Below are 18508 nucleotides of genomic sequence, written 5' to 3'. Positions count from 1 at the left end.
ATTTAGAGAAAGAGTTTTAGCTTCAAGAACAGCATAACACTTTCACTTGGCTTCACTTCACATGCTGCCTCATTTTAAACTGCCAGTGTGTTGAGATGCACCCCCTACAGGAGCAGTGCAAATTAGGACAGTAAGGACACAAATCTATTCTAGAATGAAACCATCTGGCACCATAAAGCATGAAGAGAGTGAAGGATAGAATTGCTGGATCATCACTACAAACAATTTAAGCGAACTTTTATTGAAGCGTTAAGTTGTGGTACAGATATTTTTAAATGATCAAAGTCTAACACCACAGAAATTATAAACACCATACTCCCCCCATCCTGATCACCCAGACAGTTCAATAACCCATTCAACATCTTTCATCTTCATAGACGAGGCTTATGCTTCTTTTTCTAAGATGCATTCTCTTTCAGTATTACTTGAAAAGGGATCTTCAGTCTTCCTAAAGGACCTCAAGCCAAAAAAAGTCAGAACAACTGGGACAATACAAGAACAAAAAAAAACCCCATTGAAATATTGGTCCTCAATATTAACACCAAAAAGCATTAGTGCCATTTACAGCATGTAATTGATAACATTGGTAAAGTACATCAATAATATGCTTTAAAAAAAAAATCAAAACGTTTCAACCACTTGATTTCTAACCAAGTAGACTTTAGTTTAGAAGCACTGAAAAAGTGCTTCATTTATAAATACAGAAGGAACAAAAAGAACCATTGCATCAAACCAGAAAGAGTCAAAACATTGCAAGGACAAGAGGGGAAAAATAATCTCAATTTTGTTGTTAGCATGCTGGTCTCACAGCTGTTAAAATCCCAGTATTTGCAAACAAACATAGCTGAAAGTGTGCCAGCTTTTCAAAGCCTGTGTTTTAGCCAATACTAAAGTATTAAAGTGACTTTGAATTACACACTTATTCATGCTCCATGAATAGCATTCTACTTCACTTCTGTCCAAGTGTCCCAGACAGTTCTTGTTCTATACCTTCACTTAATGCCCTCAAGTCACAGTAAGAGGAACCACCTTAGCAATTAGGAGGAAAAAACAGATGAAGTCACAACAATCAAGTACAACATAAGTCACATGCACAACAATGTCACAGGACTGTCACAAGACAGAGGCATTAGCTTTGCTTGGAACAACAAAATGAAGTGACACTGGACCAGTTTAGAAGTACTCTTTACAGTCCGAAGTGGCAGGTCACAGGTTTTACTGAGAATAATCCAAACCAATCAACACACCCAGACTGGCAAATTCTACTCCTCCACCAGCCCTACCTGCCAGGGCTCAGGAGCACCAGTTTCCTGTACTGACATAACAGGTGATAGGACAGAAAATGCCCACTGCCAACATCAACTTGCACTTTGCAAAGCTGCCACACAACGATGCCAAAGCACTTGAAGCCTGGCTCAGCTCTTCCCCTGTCAAGTCTTGGACCTTCATCAGATTCTGCCACTGCGTAGCGGTGTGACAGCTCGGGGATGTGGACAGACAAATGACCATCAAGGTGAGACAATGTAGCCTGCACTAGTACCGATACCCAAGTTACTAAAGTGAAAGACCAATGCGTTAGCCCAGGTCTACAGGAGAGCTGAGCAAATTCCTAGAAGCTTTATCAGAGCATGAAAATTCAGTCTGATTTAAAAATAAATCAACCACCACCTGTAGTAGCAAAACAATTTGTAACTGTTTTAAGAAGTTTCTCCAAACATGAAAGTGTTAATTAGCAATCAGTTTCATTAGAAATCATAGAAGTTCATCAAAAACTGTTTTAGACTGAAATCACAACATAGATTAAAAAAAAAAAAAAAAGGAGTGACAATTTAACAGAGAACTGTCCCCAGAGAGTAGGTTGAGGCTGAAGTCTAATGAGGACGAAAGCCTTGTCTGTGGGGAATTTTTGGTGATACTTGGAGAAAAACTATACTGTGTGTAATTCTACCTGAATCATTTTTACAAGTGTTGTAAAGTTTCATACAGTAAGATTTTTCTACATGCACTTCAAATTCACAGCAAGAGTGGCATAGAGTACCTAAACACAGAAGAGAGCATTCATGCAAGATATCTAACTCCTTGATATAATAATGCATACAATTCAAAATGGTTATACTATGATTACACCTAGGGCTTTCCACAACTACAAGGTGGTGGGAGTGGAAAGCATGGCCCCCTGAATCATTAACTAGAAAGCAACCACCACCTTTTATATGGGATTTCTTTTTGCGCTTTTTCTTCATTCTTAATCAACTGTGCTGTTGCTGGCGATTTTTTGTAAAACTGGTAAAAACAAAATTGTAATCACTGAATTGGGCAATCTGGTGATCAAGACGTTTAAACCCCTCAATCTTCTGGGCAGAGGAAAACACTGTGCGACATTTAGAGCTCTGGAAAACAAAAAAGGGGGAAAAGTTACTTTTAAAGCTGTCATTTAGGGACAGATTAGCACACTGCATTTCATATGTGGTTCTTACTAACATGTTTTAAAACTCTTCCTGCCAGTGGTGCAGAAAGCTTCATTCCCAAGCAGTCATTCTGCTCCCTACATACAGTACTGCTGTTCTGTGAACAATTATGGGGGTGGAGCACCTCTCCTATGCACACAGGCTGAGAGAATTGGGGTTGTTCAGCCTGGGGAAGAGAAGGCACTGGGGAGACCTTACACCACCTTACAGTACCCTAAAGGGGGCTGCAAGAGAGCAGGAGAGGGACTTTTTGCCAGAACATAGAGCGGTAGAAAAAGTGGCAACAGATTTAAACTGAAAGAGGGTAGGTTTAGATTAGATATTGGGGGAAAAAAAAATTCATTGTTAGGGTGGTGAGACACTGGAACAGGTTGCCCAGAGACGCTTAGGATGCCCCATCCCTATAAGTGTTCAAGGCCAGGCTGGATGGGGCTTTGAGCAACCTGGTCTAGTGGAAAGTGTCCCTGCCTATGGCAGGGGGTTGGAACCAAATGATCTTTAAGGTCCCTTCCAACCCAAATAATTTTATGGTTCTATAATTAGCTGAGAGCAACACTATTAACAGCAGGTGTTCTACAGGTGACAGTTGCAGGCAAATCCAGAAAAATGCCAAGGAAAGAAATTATGCCTATACAGAACTACATAGGAAGTCATTAGAATTCTGGGACTGGGATGCTGCATCTTACTGTTTCTGAAGTTTTCTGAAGATCAGATTTAGTACATGTCATAGCGAGACCGAAAAGTGTTTTTACTTTGCAAAGAAACTACAATTCAACTATAGAGGAAAACTGGAAACTGTTAATCTCCAGTAAAAATCTCTAGCCTTACTTCATTTGTGTCTATATGTATTTCATCAGCTGATAAGCTAGTGCAAGGAAACTCACCTGATTAACAAAGAGGGTTGTCACAAATTTTCCTGGCTTGAAAACCTCTACAACTTTTCTAATCAGGTCATCGTAAGAGGTCTGACTTATGTTTGTTTCAAAACTAACATAAGAAAACTCTGGTTCTGGAGTGATGTGAATAGTCCAGTAAGTTCCCTGGGAAAAAAAAAAGTATTATTACCACCAAATATTTATTTGTTTTATTTACCAGTGCTAATTATTAATGAGTGTAAAACTTACATCCGATTTCATCCCATTCATTGAATACCCACAAGGATTGAACATTGTAGCATCAATAACAGAACCTGGTATCAGGTCACGAATTCCACTCATCTGAAACAAAGTTAAATAACTCTGTTTATCATGCATTCTTACACTTGTTTAGATTTACCTCAAAAGCAGAATGAACATCTATTTAGCAAAGAGGACACCAGAATTCTCCCAATTACAAGTCAGTCTAATTACATGTACCACTGTAGATGAGCTTTGTGTGCATCCTCTCACAACATCAATGGCAGTGACAAACTGCAGGCAAGCTATCACACTGCCTCTTACAGAGCCAAGCTGCATCCATCCAAGACAAGGAAACAGCTTAGAACTCCAAAACATATTTGCTTTTGTTGCTGAAATGGAAAACAGAGCTCCTCTTCAACCACTATCCACAAAGTGAAGGTTGTTCACATTTACTCCAGAGTAAGGATATACTAGTCTATACCCTAGGAAGAAATGCAATCCCAAGCATTTTCATTTACCACACAGTACCTGAGCTACAGCCAAATCTCAATAGCAAATACAGTGTGAGAAGCAAAGCCTAAGATGAAAAACAAGACGAAGTCAGTGTACTTTGTCAGGAAAACTTGCTCATGTCACATGACTTCCCCATCTGGGTAAAGGAGGCAAACCCATCAAGTTATGCTTAGACCCCAAATCTGCCCTTCCCCTCATCCAAAAGGCTCCCTGATTTAACCCTGACGTTGATACCTGAACCCTGATGTTGATGCACTCCTCATCTCCAGTCTAAGCCTTACTCCTTGTAATCTACATCCTTGAAAGTTACTCAAATTGTGGTTTTATTCCTACTCCTACGTTCCTCAGGGTAAAAGTTTCCCATCACCCAAAGCACTGCATATTACTGTTTTCACTAAAGGCAGTGCATTGAAAACATGAAGTTACAGTCCTCAAAATACTCTTGGGTTAAATCCATTTTCCTCCCAAAGTATTAACCCGACACTTTCTACGACATCTCTCCTGCCACAAAATAAACCTTGCATTAAAAGGAAAGTGAATGAAGCATTTTATTGCCCAATTTCCACATTCCCCAAAACGCTTAGTTTTCAAGCAAACATACACGAGTGACATCATTTGCAGTAACACCATCTTTCATGTAGAACTGGTCCATAACTACTGGGTCAAGCTCACTCATCAGAATTTCCAGTGTCTGATCAGGCTGATTGGATATCCGACTCTCTGGGAAATCCAGGGTGTACAGGTACCTAAATAAAGCACAAATCAAGTATGTAACACCTATTGACAGCACCAAGTTCCACTGTAAAGACTTCCAACTCTTCACATACATACCAGCAATCAGAGTTCATACGCCCCATGCAATAAGCTGCTCCATCTAGACAAGACAAAAAGCCTCTAGTTAATGTACCACAGCTTAACATTTATGTAAAATATTATAATAATTGCTTATTTAAAGACAAGGGCCTTTCACAGAACCCCATGAAGTTCACTGATGCAGTCAGCAGCTGTACCAAACAACCAGGCATTTAACTTCAGGAATGCCAAGTTAATAATCAGAAAAGCAAGCTTCTTCAGAAGTGGATCTGGACACCCCAGCTAAGAGGCTACTATCAGGAAATCAATATTACAGTTTAGCTATGCACAGAGAGAAACCTTGGAAATCTTAAAGCCTCTATTAAATGCATTTATGATTATAATTTATTTTCAAGTAACTCAGATGAGTGAGTACCACAGCTTCCATGTTCCTTCAAAAACCTGTCACTTAAATTTAAGATTCTTCTTGTAGTCCTAAACTACATTAAATGTTTAAATTCAGGTTTTAGCATAGTAACTTCTTCACATTTCTCTCTCACACTTCACACATTTCACATAGTAATGTGTGAAAAGCCCACATTTTTCTTCAGTGTATTACTTCCTTTAAATTACTATCCTAGCTTTTTAATAGAGCTTTCAGAATTCTGCAGAGTGACTGGAAGTCTGAAGATGACCTCAGTTTAGCCTAAGTGTTAAATGTCAAGCTTAGTATAATTTAAATTTTGGTCTTGGCAAGCTAGTATCAGAAATCCAGAAAATAACTATTTATAGCTTTTGACTTTTATGCAAGGACTGCTGAATTCTTGGCCTGGCAGCCTGTACCTATTGTACTGCTCATCACTTCTCATATAACACCAACCCTGCACCCAATTTTGCTGAAGTTTCATCAACTTACTTGGGAAAATTTCATTAAGAAACTCTACTTCTTCCTGGAAATTCCTATGTGGGTACTCCTGGTGGGAAGGCTTCATGAAATTCTTACGTGAATAAAAGAAGCTCTGAAAAAATAAAGATGCATCTTAGGTATTGATTATTACCCATCCACTTTGAATCTAAGAATTAAGAAAAATGCAAACATTTATCATGAACTTTCACAGGACCTAAGTTTTCATTGTCAAAACACTGCTACCTGTATTCCTGTTTCAGAAGCACAGGGTTATTCCTAACTGCATTTCTAAGCTTCAGGGGACAGCTTACTTACAAACTTGTTTTCCACTAGACAACATGGGCACAGTTACTCTTTATCTCAGCTCAATAGCATTTGTTAGCTAGCACCCACTAAGAGACAAATAAAAGGGCAACTGCTGCAGCAGAGCAATCTTACATTACAGTCTTCCCATTATGGGAAATAAACATAAATGTCCAAGTTTAAGAATATTTAATAAAAAGAGTGAATTTGAAATAGCAGCAAAAAGCTTTTTTGAACCTTCCAAGGAAGATTTCTGACACCTTACCTGAATTGAGTCAAACCCACTGTACTCCCTAGCAAGCTCCAACAGGGGAACCAGTGCTTGCAGTAAGAGGGTGGTACCACACGTCTTCAAAATGAAACGTCTCTTGGAGACAAACATGCTACTCTCACTGTAAAAGAGGTGTTAAGAAGATATTAAGTGCTCTACATATAACAATCCAGGAGGGAGTTGTTAGGTCTTGGTCCTTATCCCAACCAAATGCATTACTCTAAGTGAACACTCAGCATATGACACAAGCATACTTAGCAAATAGATCAAATCAATAGAGTGCAGCTAACATTTGAGAGCTGTTATGATTTACCAAAGCAAACAACTGCTCCGAGCATGATATTACAGAGCTGTCACACTACAGGAAAAGGCACACACATTAGACACCCTCAAGCTACCTGAGAAATACAAACATGCTGTGAAGTGGGTACACAGGCACAGCTATATGATATGCCTCATAAGTAAGATACAGAAATTAACTATATATAAACTACGTCAGGTACTTAAAGTAGATAGCCATTGGAGATAGGCAGTGATGAACATTTAAACATGTTTAACAAGTATCTTTTCATCAGGTAACTGAACAATGGGAGCAAAAATTAGCTCAGGTAACTAAATTTGGAATGCTGTTTACAAATTCAAAATCAAGGTTAAATTTAATCCAGGATGCAGTGCAACTAGTTACTCTTTCTAGAATTTTGTTTTAAATATATGAAGCTTGAAGAAACAAGACTTGAACACAGTTTCTTTGACTAGCTTGCTCTTAGCACAATCTTGCCCTCCAGGCAGTCTTTTAGAGTACAAGAACTTCAGTATTTGTAATCTGAAATAAATCAGAGAATGTCAAATGTGTCTGTAAAGTTCATGTACAAAAAGCAAGAAAGTATTTTGCAAGATGAAAAACACATGGCGAAAGTAGTGTCCTTACAACTAACTGCAGCACACAAAACAAAAATTCCAGGGTTCCAGGAAAGCTACAGTTTTAGATACCCTTATGTCAGCTGCAAGAGTTGTTCCACTTGATTCTATTATGTGCAGTTAAGGCTGAACTACCAGTAACATTTTTTTGCTGATCTATAAGTGACACCTATAGCCTATTCTGCTGAAGCAATACTGAAATTCTGTACTGGGGACACTTATTGACCCATGGACAAAATTAAGTGATGCCACCACAGCTCTGTCCATCCTTTTGGTTATAGGAAAAAAAGAAAGACAACTATGAAGAGATTTGCACCTCTGAGCAGGAGATCCCTTCAAGTTGTAGCCATCAACCTGCCATTAACCCAGGACTGGACTCTCAGCCAAGTGAATCACATATGATAGCCTTCACTTTTTTCCCCCCCAGGGACTAAAAGAATGAATCAATGCCTTACCTGAGTACATAAGCTTCCTGCTTGTCAGTTTTTGTCACACTTATGATCAAACAATGCACATTCTCCAGAAGTTTGTCCCACTCAATCCTGTGAAGAAATTACAGAAGAGCACAAACAACAGGTTAAACAAACCAAAGCTTGCTGGAGCCCTGGGTAAAGAGCCCAAACAAGACCAGAGAGCACAAAATGGGAAGAGTTTTCATAGAGGGACTGACTCTAACAATCCAGTAATACTCCATTCTTTGGTTTTGGTGGCTCAGTAGTCCTCAAAATCTGTTACCATGATCTGCTGCATGCAGAACCTCAAGCTTCTAACCAGGTGAGTCAGGATAACCTTCAATCCTGCATCCCACATGTTGGTAACTTAAGGTATGCTTCAGGTTGAACTTCCCTGTACTTCTACCACAGCAGTCATTGGCAACTACTACAGTAATAAATCAGTAAGTTATCATTAACATGTTTTAAGTGACCAGTTTAGAGTCATAATTTTGTAATTTAGAGTCATAAAGGTCATAATTTAATTGAAAAGCTAAAAACGAATAGATTTCAATGGACTGAATTCCTCTTTGACCAACCAGGATCACAGAATTCATTCATACAGTGCAAATTGTAGCTATGGTACTAGAATTCAGTATGGTGGTAGAAGTTTAATATTTCAATTCTTTACTAATATTACTCATTCTACAAAGAGTCTAAAAAAAATCAAAAAACAAAAAACAAGGGCTCAAATTAAGCCAAAAGGCTTTCAAGTACTCAAGAGAAATTATGGACTTGAAAAAAAACTACTTTGGTTGTCACTTCAGTCTTGTGTCTACACCAGATTAGTAGCATTCAATGTAGTCAATTTTGCTATAAATAAGATGGGAACAGATACAGCTTCCTGACGTCACAAAATTACAAGACTGCCAGCTGTCCTACTTCTCCCTGCCCAAAGCATATTCCACCTGCAGGTTTGTGCTGGCTCTTGTCCTCAGAGATGTCATGATCCAAGAGATTTACTAACCCAGCATAAAACTGAGCTGCTCATCAGCAGAGCTGCAATAACTGCAGGAGCTAGGACCACAAAAAAATTGCCAATTTTTCATCATCAAGCAAGCTCAGCTTGCCCATATAAAACTGTCAGCCTAATCCTTCTTCAGGAGGCAGACCTCTCACCCTTTACTGACACTGCAAAAGCCCTGTCCATGGCTGTATGCCAGGACAGAGCACTGTTAATTCCATCAACACACTTTCTCCTGCAGCCACCAGTCTTTCCCCTTAGAAAACTGGTCAGTTAATGAAGTTGAAGTTTTAGATTCTGTAATATGTATAATTAAATTATCCACATATTCTTTAGCCTTTCTGAACAGCCAGCAAATAAATGCCTTTACTTCTCCCTTAATGAATTCATTCAGGAGAATGCCTTTTGAAATTGAATTCTATACCTTTAGTAATACTTCAGGACTTACCCATTTAAAGTACACCAGAATAGTAATATTTATATATATGATTCAACCAGAGCACACATTAAGAAAATCCTATCCATTTAAAAAACAATCAATGCACATCTGATTGACTCAGAAATTCTCTGATATAACCAGATACCTAAAATCAAAGTGAGGTTTACCCCAGTTAGTGGCCCTCGATGAAATGCTTTTCTCCAAACACAGACATGACAGCACAGACACTCAAATCTCCATGTGAAATTAGAAAGGCTGTTTTGAGTGCTCAGCTCAAGTCCCACACATTTACTCAGCTCTACACTTATGTCATTGACTGCAGTTAGCTCTGTTCCTAAAACTCAAGTGTACATGAAAATGCAAGTGGCTGCTCACCTTAAAAAGGCTGGTAAATGCAGAGAGTGAAATAGATACAATATAAACCATCTTCTAAATGCTCCAAGAAAATCATACAATTTTGCTAGTAAGAGTACTAAAGGATTTCGTTTTCTCTGGCTACAGCACAGCAGCCTAAGTGCCAGCCACTCTTCCTGTAAATTGAACAAGGTAATGTATTAGATGGTCCAAACCATTCCAGCATCCATACCAGCCTTTTCTCTGCCATCAAATAAACACCCAGAGTCTGACATTGCATTTGGGAAAGGTGAGGAAGAGTTCTCTGATGCTGAGCTGTACTAACCCCATTTGTACATTACTACAAATCTGATTTTGTACTTGCCCAAGTATTAATAGGCATGTAACTATCTTAGGCTTTGCAAGAGCACACGTCCCAGCCTTCACAAGCTTCTTACCCGGTCAGACAGTCAAAACCTCAGCCTCACGCAGGCAGGTGACACTTTTTCTTTAAATATCACTGCAGTGCAGCTCTGTGCAGGCATTTCAGGGAAACGTCCATGCTCCAGACACATATTAGCAGAGGAAGATGTAACAAGTTTGGTAGTTCAGTGAGGGGTCGGTATAGCACAACAGTGCACTGTTGTGTGTAAAGTGCAAAGCCCACCATGCAAAGGAAGTCCTGTTATGCCTGCTGGTACTACAGTGGGTATTTAGGTACCAGGGCTGAAATCTGCAGTTGCACAAGACCTTTGCATATCACAGCTTTACTCAAGTCCTCACTGTGGTACTACGGAAACCATGGCTAAGCATACACTAAACGTTGTGTTCAGCCTTTACAGAAATCAAGGGCCAGGTCATAATTTGATCTGTGCAGACCAGCAATAAGGGAAAACCCTTCAACTTTAGAAACAGACAGGATGTTAGGCTTGCTCTAGAAGCATATATAGACTAACAAAGGGTTGCAGCACCCAGGATGAGACTTGGCCACATTAGGGAGAAGTTCTGCAGGGATACTGGCCTGTATCTGCCTGCATTTTAAAGCTAAGTACAGAAAACTAAAGAAAGGCTGGATTTGATCCAACATAATCTATTTAAACAAGATGACCTTAGTATTTGGCATGTTCTATTGTTTAAAGCACAGCTAAGGAAGAACATCTGGGACTACTTCGTCCCAAGCAGATTAAGTTCACTACAAGTCCAACTCTTGTATTTCTTCCCTCTTTTTTTAATCCATATAATTGTCACTAGTTGATATAAACATTATCTACCCACACTTGAATGAAGAAAAAAAAATCAACCTTAAAAGTAGTATTTCAATGGTTATCACTGCATCTATTGTAGTTAATAATAAGTAAAAATTTGCTAAGTTAGTAATTTAAGTATTTGAGAACACTACTAATTTCAGAGCTAAGTTTTAACTTGGAAGCAAAGCCTGCAACTGAAAAAGAGTACCCAAGTAAGACTAATTCTCAATGAAGTGCCATCATGGACTTCTGCTCTTCAAAATTCCCCCTTCAATGATCAATGTGCAAGGCATTACTATTTCCTAAAATATTTCCCATAGCCAAACTTTAGAACAATGCCAGCTTGGAAACTGCTTGCCTATACTCAAGCATCACTGGCAGCTCTTACTGGAAGCGTTCTGCAGCAGACCTGCAGACACTCACGTGAGACTGACTTCTCACTTCTCAAAATGAGCGGGCTCATTGACCACATCCTTTCAAAGTTTTAAGATCGCCTTTCATAATTTTCAAATAACTGCTACTTATCCAGAGTCAAATTAGTTTCTTGAATGGGCAAGCACGATGCACCTTAAATGACTGCACCTTCTCAGAGAACAGCAAATGAAAATGGAAAATATCTACTCAAGTGTGAAGAACCGTCCTTGCTTAAATGGTAAAAAGCTATTTGTTCTACACCAGACTGACTAGCAGAACATCCCAAAAGGGGAAAAAAAAAGGGGGGGGGGAATCAAGCCTAACAATTTACTCCTATACATGTGTTTAATATTTAGTGCCTTATCAACAGACTTGTTACAAGAGTACAAATAAGCTCCATTCAAGCTGCCAACCAGGTATGTGTAGGGAAAAGCTATTATAATTGAGAAGTAGCTTAATTGTAGGAAGTATGCTTCATGAATAGTCAACAGTTCCTCCTAACCAAGCTCCGAAGCATCATATCTCCTCTATTTCAGAGGGAAGTTTTCCTTGACAGATAAAACCATGCTTTTGCACGCAAGTTATTGGCCTCTTCTGAGCCTTTACCTTCAGGGGCAAAACACATTCTTTTGTTAACAAGAGTCAAGCACACCAGGCACAATACTGCTGTTTCAGGCCAACTGGGAATGTGCTAACAGCAATTTGAAGAGATTAAGAACTGCATCAAGAACTCCTTCCTATCAGCAAACCAACAGCCTCCTCAAGCACACCACCCCACCACCAGGAACTTGCTAAGGCAGCCAGACAGCACTGTGAAGAAAAGCTGTATTGCAGTAGGGCAGGAATTCTTAGGAAATAAACCATGTGGAAGTCCTAAAGACAGCTTAAGCCACATACATACTCTTGCATATCTTTTCATTAAAATAGAACAGCTGACATTTCTATAGTAGCATAAGTAATAAGCTTTTTAATCTTGACTATGCAAGACCTTGTTTTAATGTCAAACATTCAACTGCAGAACAATCTTTCACCCTTACCTGTTACCTGCTAAGTGTTTTTAGGAGCCACATAGCTATCAGTTACCTCATTAGCAGGCTATGGTTAAATAGGCAAATTCCTACCAATACCACGATTCAGACAGCTTAAAACTGTGTCTAAGCTGCCTACACAGGGGAGATACAGCCAAGACACGTGAAGCTGGCTAAACCTCAGTGTCAGCAGAGCTGGAACACTGCTTTCAAGCATCCCAAAACAGGCAGGAACAGTACAGACCACACAAAAGTCACAAGCATTTTAAAGCACCTCTCAGCAGCTCAAGTATTTCTCTGCAGACAGCTGCATGCGAATTACTACCTCTTAGGACCATAAAAATTGCTCTTTAAGATAGGTTACCTTGAACCACAGCCCGAGTTTAGGCTAAGACCCTTGCAACTTGATAAGTTTACAGAGGCAATATCTGTGGGGTGCACAGAAGTGTCACACCCTCTGTATGCTCTGAGCACAGATATACAGAGAGACTGTCCACATCTCCCTTATACTAAATGTAAGAAGCCTTCCAGGGACATGCACTTCATCTTGAGAGACAGGCACCTGGGTGGAAAATTGCATCCAGACTGAAAGTGATTCTCTGCAGTACTGCTCACAAAATCCTTCTTACCTAGACAGTCCCAAGCCTATTACTTCGACCATCACTCCAAAATGAAACCAAGATATTTCAGCAATGGCACAAACATGGCCACAGCTGGGCTCTGAAGGCTGCCTGTTTCTCCTCTTGTGGGTCTTACACCACAATTGCAGTTACATGAAATGGGGACTCCATCCTTTACATGCAGAGAGACTTAATGGGTATTCCCAAGTCTCTCATATTCAAGGACATCCAAAGCGCTTGAGGAAGCGTGAGCCCCAGGAGGCACAGCAGGACTTTACAAGCCACATTCAGGGCAAATTTGAGTTTAATTTGAGTTCTCCAATTTGAGTTCTCCAGAAGGAACGCACTGTAAGGCAGCAAGTATCTACCAAATGCCCCAAGTCTTCCTGTTCTCCTGGCTGAGCAAACAACCATCAGGAAAGCCCTTTGAGGACTACACCAATAGCTGCTTATTTATTTTCTACAGTCTCACTAAGGGCCCAGACCTTTGCCAGATAGTGACTACCCAAATTACTGAATTACAATTTTCAGTTACAAGAAAACATTTTACCAGTAGTTTTGAACCAAAAAAAAAAAATCTAAAATCTAACTGATTAATATCCATTCTGATAAGGGGAAGACTGCACTCTTACATAAAGTTCTCCAGATAAACTTGCATTGCCCATTAAAAAAGCTCCACAAGTACACAGGGACAGAAGCCCTTATCTTAGCACAGCCCTGTCTTCTTTCCAGAGTCCCTCCAGTTTTGTTCCAAAGCACTGCAGGAGTAGGAGCAGAGCAGGGCTCATGGCCCAGCTTCCTTGTACCTTCAGTGTTTGAGGAAGCAGGCAGGGAGCACTGCCCAGCACTGGGGGAAGGGGCAGAGGTACAGAAGCAGTGAGCTGACTCGGGCTACAGGGTGCAGCACACAGCAAGGATTTACAGGACTCCTATCAAATCCTTGGGAGCTTTCCGGTAGCACAGGATCAGAATGCCCTATCAGTGTCACCCCATACTGCTCATTGCTGCAGTTTTCTCCAGCTTGTGTCTCCACGTAATACAGACAAATAAGAAGCTGATTAAAAGTCCATAAATAAGCTCAATTTCAGAGTATTCCTCAGGGTTGAGTGATTCAGATATGAGCTTTTAACACTGGCATCATTTATTTATGGTTTCAAACTTCTGTACATTCAAGATCCTGATAGCCCTTGAGACAGAAAATGCATAGCTGCACATCATCTGAAGGAATAAAAAGCTTATTTTACCGTGGGGATAGCGAATGCACTACACAGTCACCATGGAAATCCAGGGCTTGCAGCAAGTTCATCATGTTTCTAGCAAACCCTGTTTTCCATATATAGTTTAAGGCTATTTTTTTTTTAGGAAAAAATCATGCTTTACAAAGCATAGCGAGAACAAGCAATAAAATTAAAGCAAATTATTTTGAGACCACAAAAACATTAGCTTCATTTCACTACTGGATATAAGCAGGGTAGGCATATTGAGATGCTTGCCAGTAACTATTTCAACCACAAGACCTTTCTGCATAATTCATTAACAAGCGAGCAAAAACACCCCAAAACTTAACAACAAAGAAAAAGCTCAAGTTCCACACTTTTTAGCCAGGACCTTTATTGAAGGTATTAATTTGACAAAGATCTTTTCTGAAATACATTGCACATAATCCAAACTTTTATGTAGAAAGCAGGTTTGCCCATAGGAGGGAAAAATGTGGAAAAAAAGTCTTAATTGCATCAGCTCAAGATATCCAGCAAAGACTTTAAAATATCTAATCCCTAACAAGCACACATAACATGGAAATTTTTAGCTTTTAACACCAGCTTAGTCATTGAGCAGATGAATGGTTCACATTTCACTACTAAGCAGGTATTACAATACAAAAGGCAAGCTCAACTGGTTTGCAACTTGATTCTAATTTAGCTATTGTTCTACAGTTTCAGCTTTGATTTCAGGTTCTGTTCAACATAAGCTAGCCCATTCAATCACCTTTATAGAATTAGCATAGCAGGATACATTGTATTCAGGACTTTCATTTGCATCTATCAGCTGTAACAGGTAATTTAATTCTGACAGTTCTCCAAAAGAAAATGTTTGTGCAAGGTCATTTCATGCTAGAAACACTTTCAGACATGTCACAGCTTACTACCAAAGAAAGCAAGCACTTTAGACTAACATGTTGTATTAAGAGCCAATTAACACAAAAGTCTTCAAAGCCTGCTCACAGCACTGACACCGTGTTAAAAACCACACGTCCAACAGTTAACAGTTTTTATCCACTCTATTAAAACTTTACAGCCTTATCTAAAGCACACAAAGAACTATCCCGGTACCCACACTGCAGTTACATTAAATGCTCAGGGTTTAAAAGTTAAGTTTGCAGTTTTGCAAACACGAGTCTCAGCTGACAAATGGAACACCGGAGAGCACGAATGTGTCAGTGAGGAAAGCATTCGCAGAATGCCATCTCTAAACTACATCTCCATATTAACACAAAGTCAAACAAGTACTTTTGGAATCTTTCACATTTTAAGTCAAACACTTCAAGACACCTCCAGCACCTAAGTAGCTCACATGATCTGCAAGTATTTCAGCTAGGATTTTCCTTCCAGGATTGCCTGGACATTACCTACACAAGCCATTACCCTGTACCTGCTACACCACTAAGCCTCAAAGAGCTATAAAATCACATTCGATGACTTCCATGTTAACAGAGTTACACACGCAAATTACCTCAGAGGTAAAAATACTCTGCAGTGCATCTGGTACAGTAGAAATGAAGTTTCCACTAACCATGAGCATTCAGACATGCACACACGTGGACTATTCATTACTTTAAAAAAAAAGGCAGCTATCTGCTCACTGCCAATTCAGATCTGTAAATAGCTAATTCTACTAATATATACACATGGGAAGTTTCCTGAAAAATACCAAAACAAAGGAAAAGACAAAATAAGATACATCGCTGAATGGAGATCATCAGCATATTCCAAACATTAAATACACTAGGACAAGCTCTCTTGCTCAAACTCTGACAAGAGACCGCTGGGTAACAGTGATATGCACAAGATCTGGATACACTGAGAGCCAGATCCTCCAGCAACCACCCCAACCTGAAAAGCTGAACAGCTGGCCATACTGAAGGCGACCTACCCACATGAGTACAACCTTCAGGTTTGCCCTGTTTGCATAGGACAAGCCTACCTTTCCCAACTATGTCAACTGATGCCACCTACTTTTATTGTCCACCACTTTTATTATCACTGCAATAAAAATGAACTTGCCCATAGTTCTAACAGATTTTGCTTTGTACTTCAAGCTTGCAGCTACCATTTTCTGACACTACGACAACACTATTTTTTGTGGATCTACAGCTGGACCCTCACAGTCAGAAGTCAAAGTATTCCACAGAACCTTAGAACGGTCTGGATTGGAAGGGGCCTTGAAGATCACCTAGCACCAGTGTTTCTACGCTGTCCTGGCAATGTGCAGTACAGACGCCCCATGCCGCCCAGCACGGCCCCAGAGCCGCCCCGTGTGCCGGCAGGTGGCCATCGGCTCCTGCGCTAACAAAGGCGGCGCGGGCACATTCCTGGGCGGCGGGCGGGGAGCGGCGGGAGCCGGTGCCGAACACGTGCGCCGGGAGCGGAGCGGCGCGGAGCGGGCCCCGGGCCTTCCTTTCCCCGCCGCGGGCGGCGCCGAGCGCGGCGCCAGCGCATTCCCCACATGCCCATTGGGTGACGGGCGCGGCCCGGCCCTCCGCGGCGTCCCGCTCCCATTGGCCTCGGCTCCTCAATGGGGGAGAGCGACGGGAGCGGCGGCGCGGCCCGGGAGCGCGGCCAGGACACTCACGTGTAAACCGCGGCTCCAGCCACACTTCTGCTGGGGGAGGAGGGGGCACTCCTTTCCCTGTGCCTCCCTCGCTCCGGTGCCCATCGCACGGCTGGGAGACACGGGAAAGGTCCCCGGGTACCGCCTGCTTCCCTCGGCGAGAGCCGCTCTATGGACCTGTCCGGCTACGCAGTGCCGGAGGTCGCCGCCACACCGGCCATGTGAGAGGGAACCATCGACCCTCGCCGCGACAGCCACAGGGGTGTCCCTTTCCAGCTTGCATTAATGGGGAAGGAGATTCCCGAGGCCCCGCTGTCCGCAGTACGGCACGGGGAGGGATTTTCCGTGCCTTCTCATCCCGAAACTGGCCATAGGAGCGGGACGACCCACCGCAGAGCGATGGGCGCCGCTGCCGTGCCCCGGCCGCCAGCAGCACTGCGACACCGCGCCCGCTCCCCCCGCGGCGCTCCCGGCCGGCGCGGCACACGCCCGGCTCCGCGCTGCGTTCCTCCGCCGCCACATGTTGCCAGCGGGAACCGCGCGGGGCTGCACGAGGTGGCGGCGCGGAAATGGCTTCCGTACCCGGCACCGCCACCTCCCGCCCGCTGGACGAGGGGAGCCTCCCCGCCCGAGGGTCTCTGGAGGGCGGCGGAAGGTCATCCCCCGCGGGGAGATGCTGGGGCTGTCACCGGGAGAGCGGGAAGGCGGCCGGCAGCACGGGAGCCCAGCCCCCACGGACGGCCACCCCGGAACCTGCCTTCCCCCGGCGCGGCCGCCATCGCCCCCCAAAGCGCCGCCACACCCGGGCCATTCAGGGACCCTCCCGCCCCGCCGGCCGCCCGCCACGGGCAGCGCTGCCCCCGCCGCCGCCTCGCCCCGCTCCGACCCCACCCCGCGCCGGCCGTTCGCGGACCTGGGTATGGTGCGGAGGTCGCCGGACCCCTTGCTCTGGTGCGGCTCCTGCTGCGCGGGCTGCTGCCGGGCGAACCACACCTCCAACAGCTTCTCGGTCCCTTCGAAGAAGTGTGCACCGCTCTCCTTCATGGTGAGACAACTCGGCAACCAACAACCACAGAAATTAAACGACAACCAAACTGCCGCCCCCGGCCGCCACCGTTCGCTGCTGCTGCACGGGCCGCGCTGCTGCTGCCGCCGGGTCCCAGTCCGTCCCGGGCGGGTTTCACCTTCTGGGGGATTTGTGTAATATTAATTAAAAAAAAAAAAAAAAAAGAGAATAAGTAGAAGAAGGAAGGATTTTTTTTTTAAACGGGCGAAAACCACCCGGAGTGCGCGGCGGCGGATGCGGCGTGAGCGTGTGTGAGCGGGTTACAGTCCGAGCGGGGGTGCGGGCGGGCGATGCGGTTCGGTTCCTTGTAGTCCGTGTGTTCCCCTGTTACAGAGAAGAGCGTTGAGCGAGCGCTAGCTAATGTCGCCGGCCATACTGTGTAAGCGAGGGGCCAGTGCGCACGCAGCCGGCTTTATACTCCCGCATCACGCCGGGCCGCGCTGCACATTGGGCGGCCGCCGCTACGGCCCGCCCTTTCCCGCTTCCCATAGGGTGGCGGCGACGCCTGTCGAGGCATATGCCGGTTCCTCTGGCCCCTCCCGCTGCAGCCCTCCCGCCCGCCGGCCTGCAGGGAGCGGGAGATGGAGCGCGGGCGGCGGCGGCCTGGGGCAGCCCTCGGGCCGCGGTGTGGCGGCCGCACCGTGATCGGACCGCGCTGCCCCGAACGTGGGTGGGCAGCACGGGCTGTGGTCGGTAGAGAGCCGTGCCAGGGGAAGCAGGGCTGAACATAGCCTAGAGACGGCGGGGGAGCATCTCCCGAAACCGTTCGGCGCGTAGTGACGGGCGAG

At 43.4% G+C, this 18508-nt stretch overlaps 1 protein-coding gene across 1 annotated transcript; it reads right to left on the bottom strand.

Moving 5' to 3' along the window:
• Positions 1 to 220: 220 nt before the first annotated feature.
• Positions 221 to 18092, bottom strand: AMD1 (adenosylmethionine decarboxylase 1). Its single transcript, XM_084203273.1, has 9 exons — positions 17568 to 18092; positions 7746 to 7832; positions 6367 to 6493; positions 5808 to 5910; positions 4931 to 4973; positions 4701 to 4845; positions 3593 to 3685; positions 3353 to 3508; positions 221 to 2390 (listed from the first exon to the last, which is right to left on the bottom strand). The coding sequence occupies exons 1-9, from the start codon at positions 17696 to 17698 to the stop codon at positions 2250 to 2252; spliced, it is 1026 nt and encodes a 341-aa protein (XP_084059399.1). The 5' UTR covers positions 17699 to 18092; the 3' UTR covers positions 221 to 2249.
• Positions 18093 to 18508: the final 416 nt, after the last annotated feature.

Source organism: Fringilla coelebs (genome assembly GCF_963513975.1).
Source record: "Fringilla coelebs genome assembly, chromosome: 3".
NCBI lineage: Eukaryota > Metazoa > Chordata > Aves > Passeriformes > Fringillidae > Fringilla > Fringilla coelebs.
Note: the sequence above shows the minus strand (reverse complement) of the source record. Positions and strands in the feature narration are given on the sequence as shown.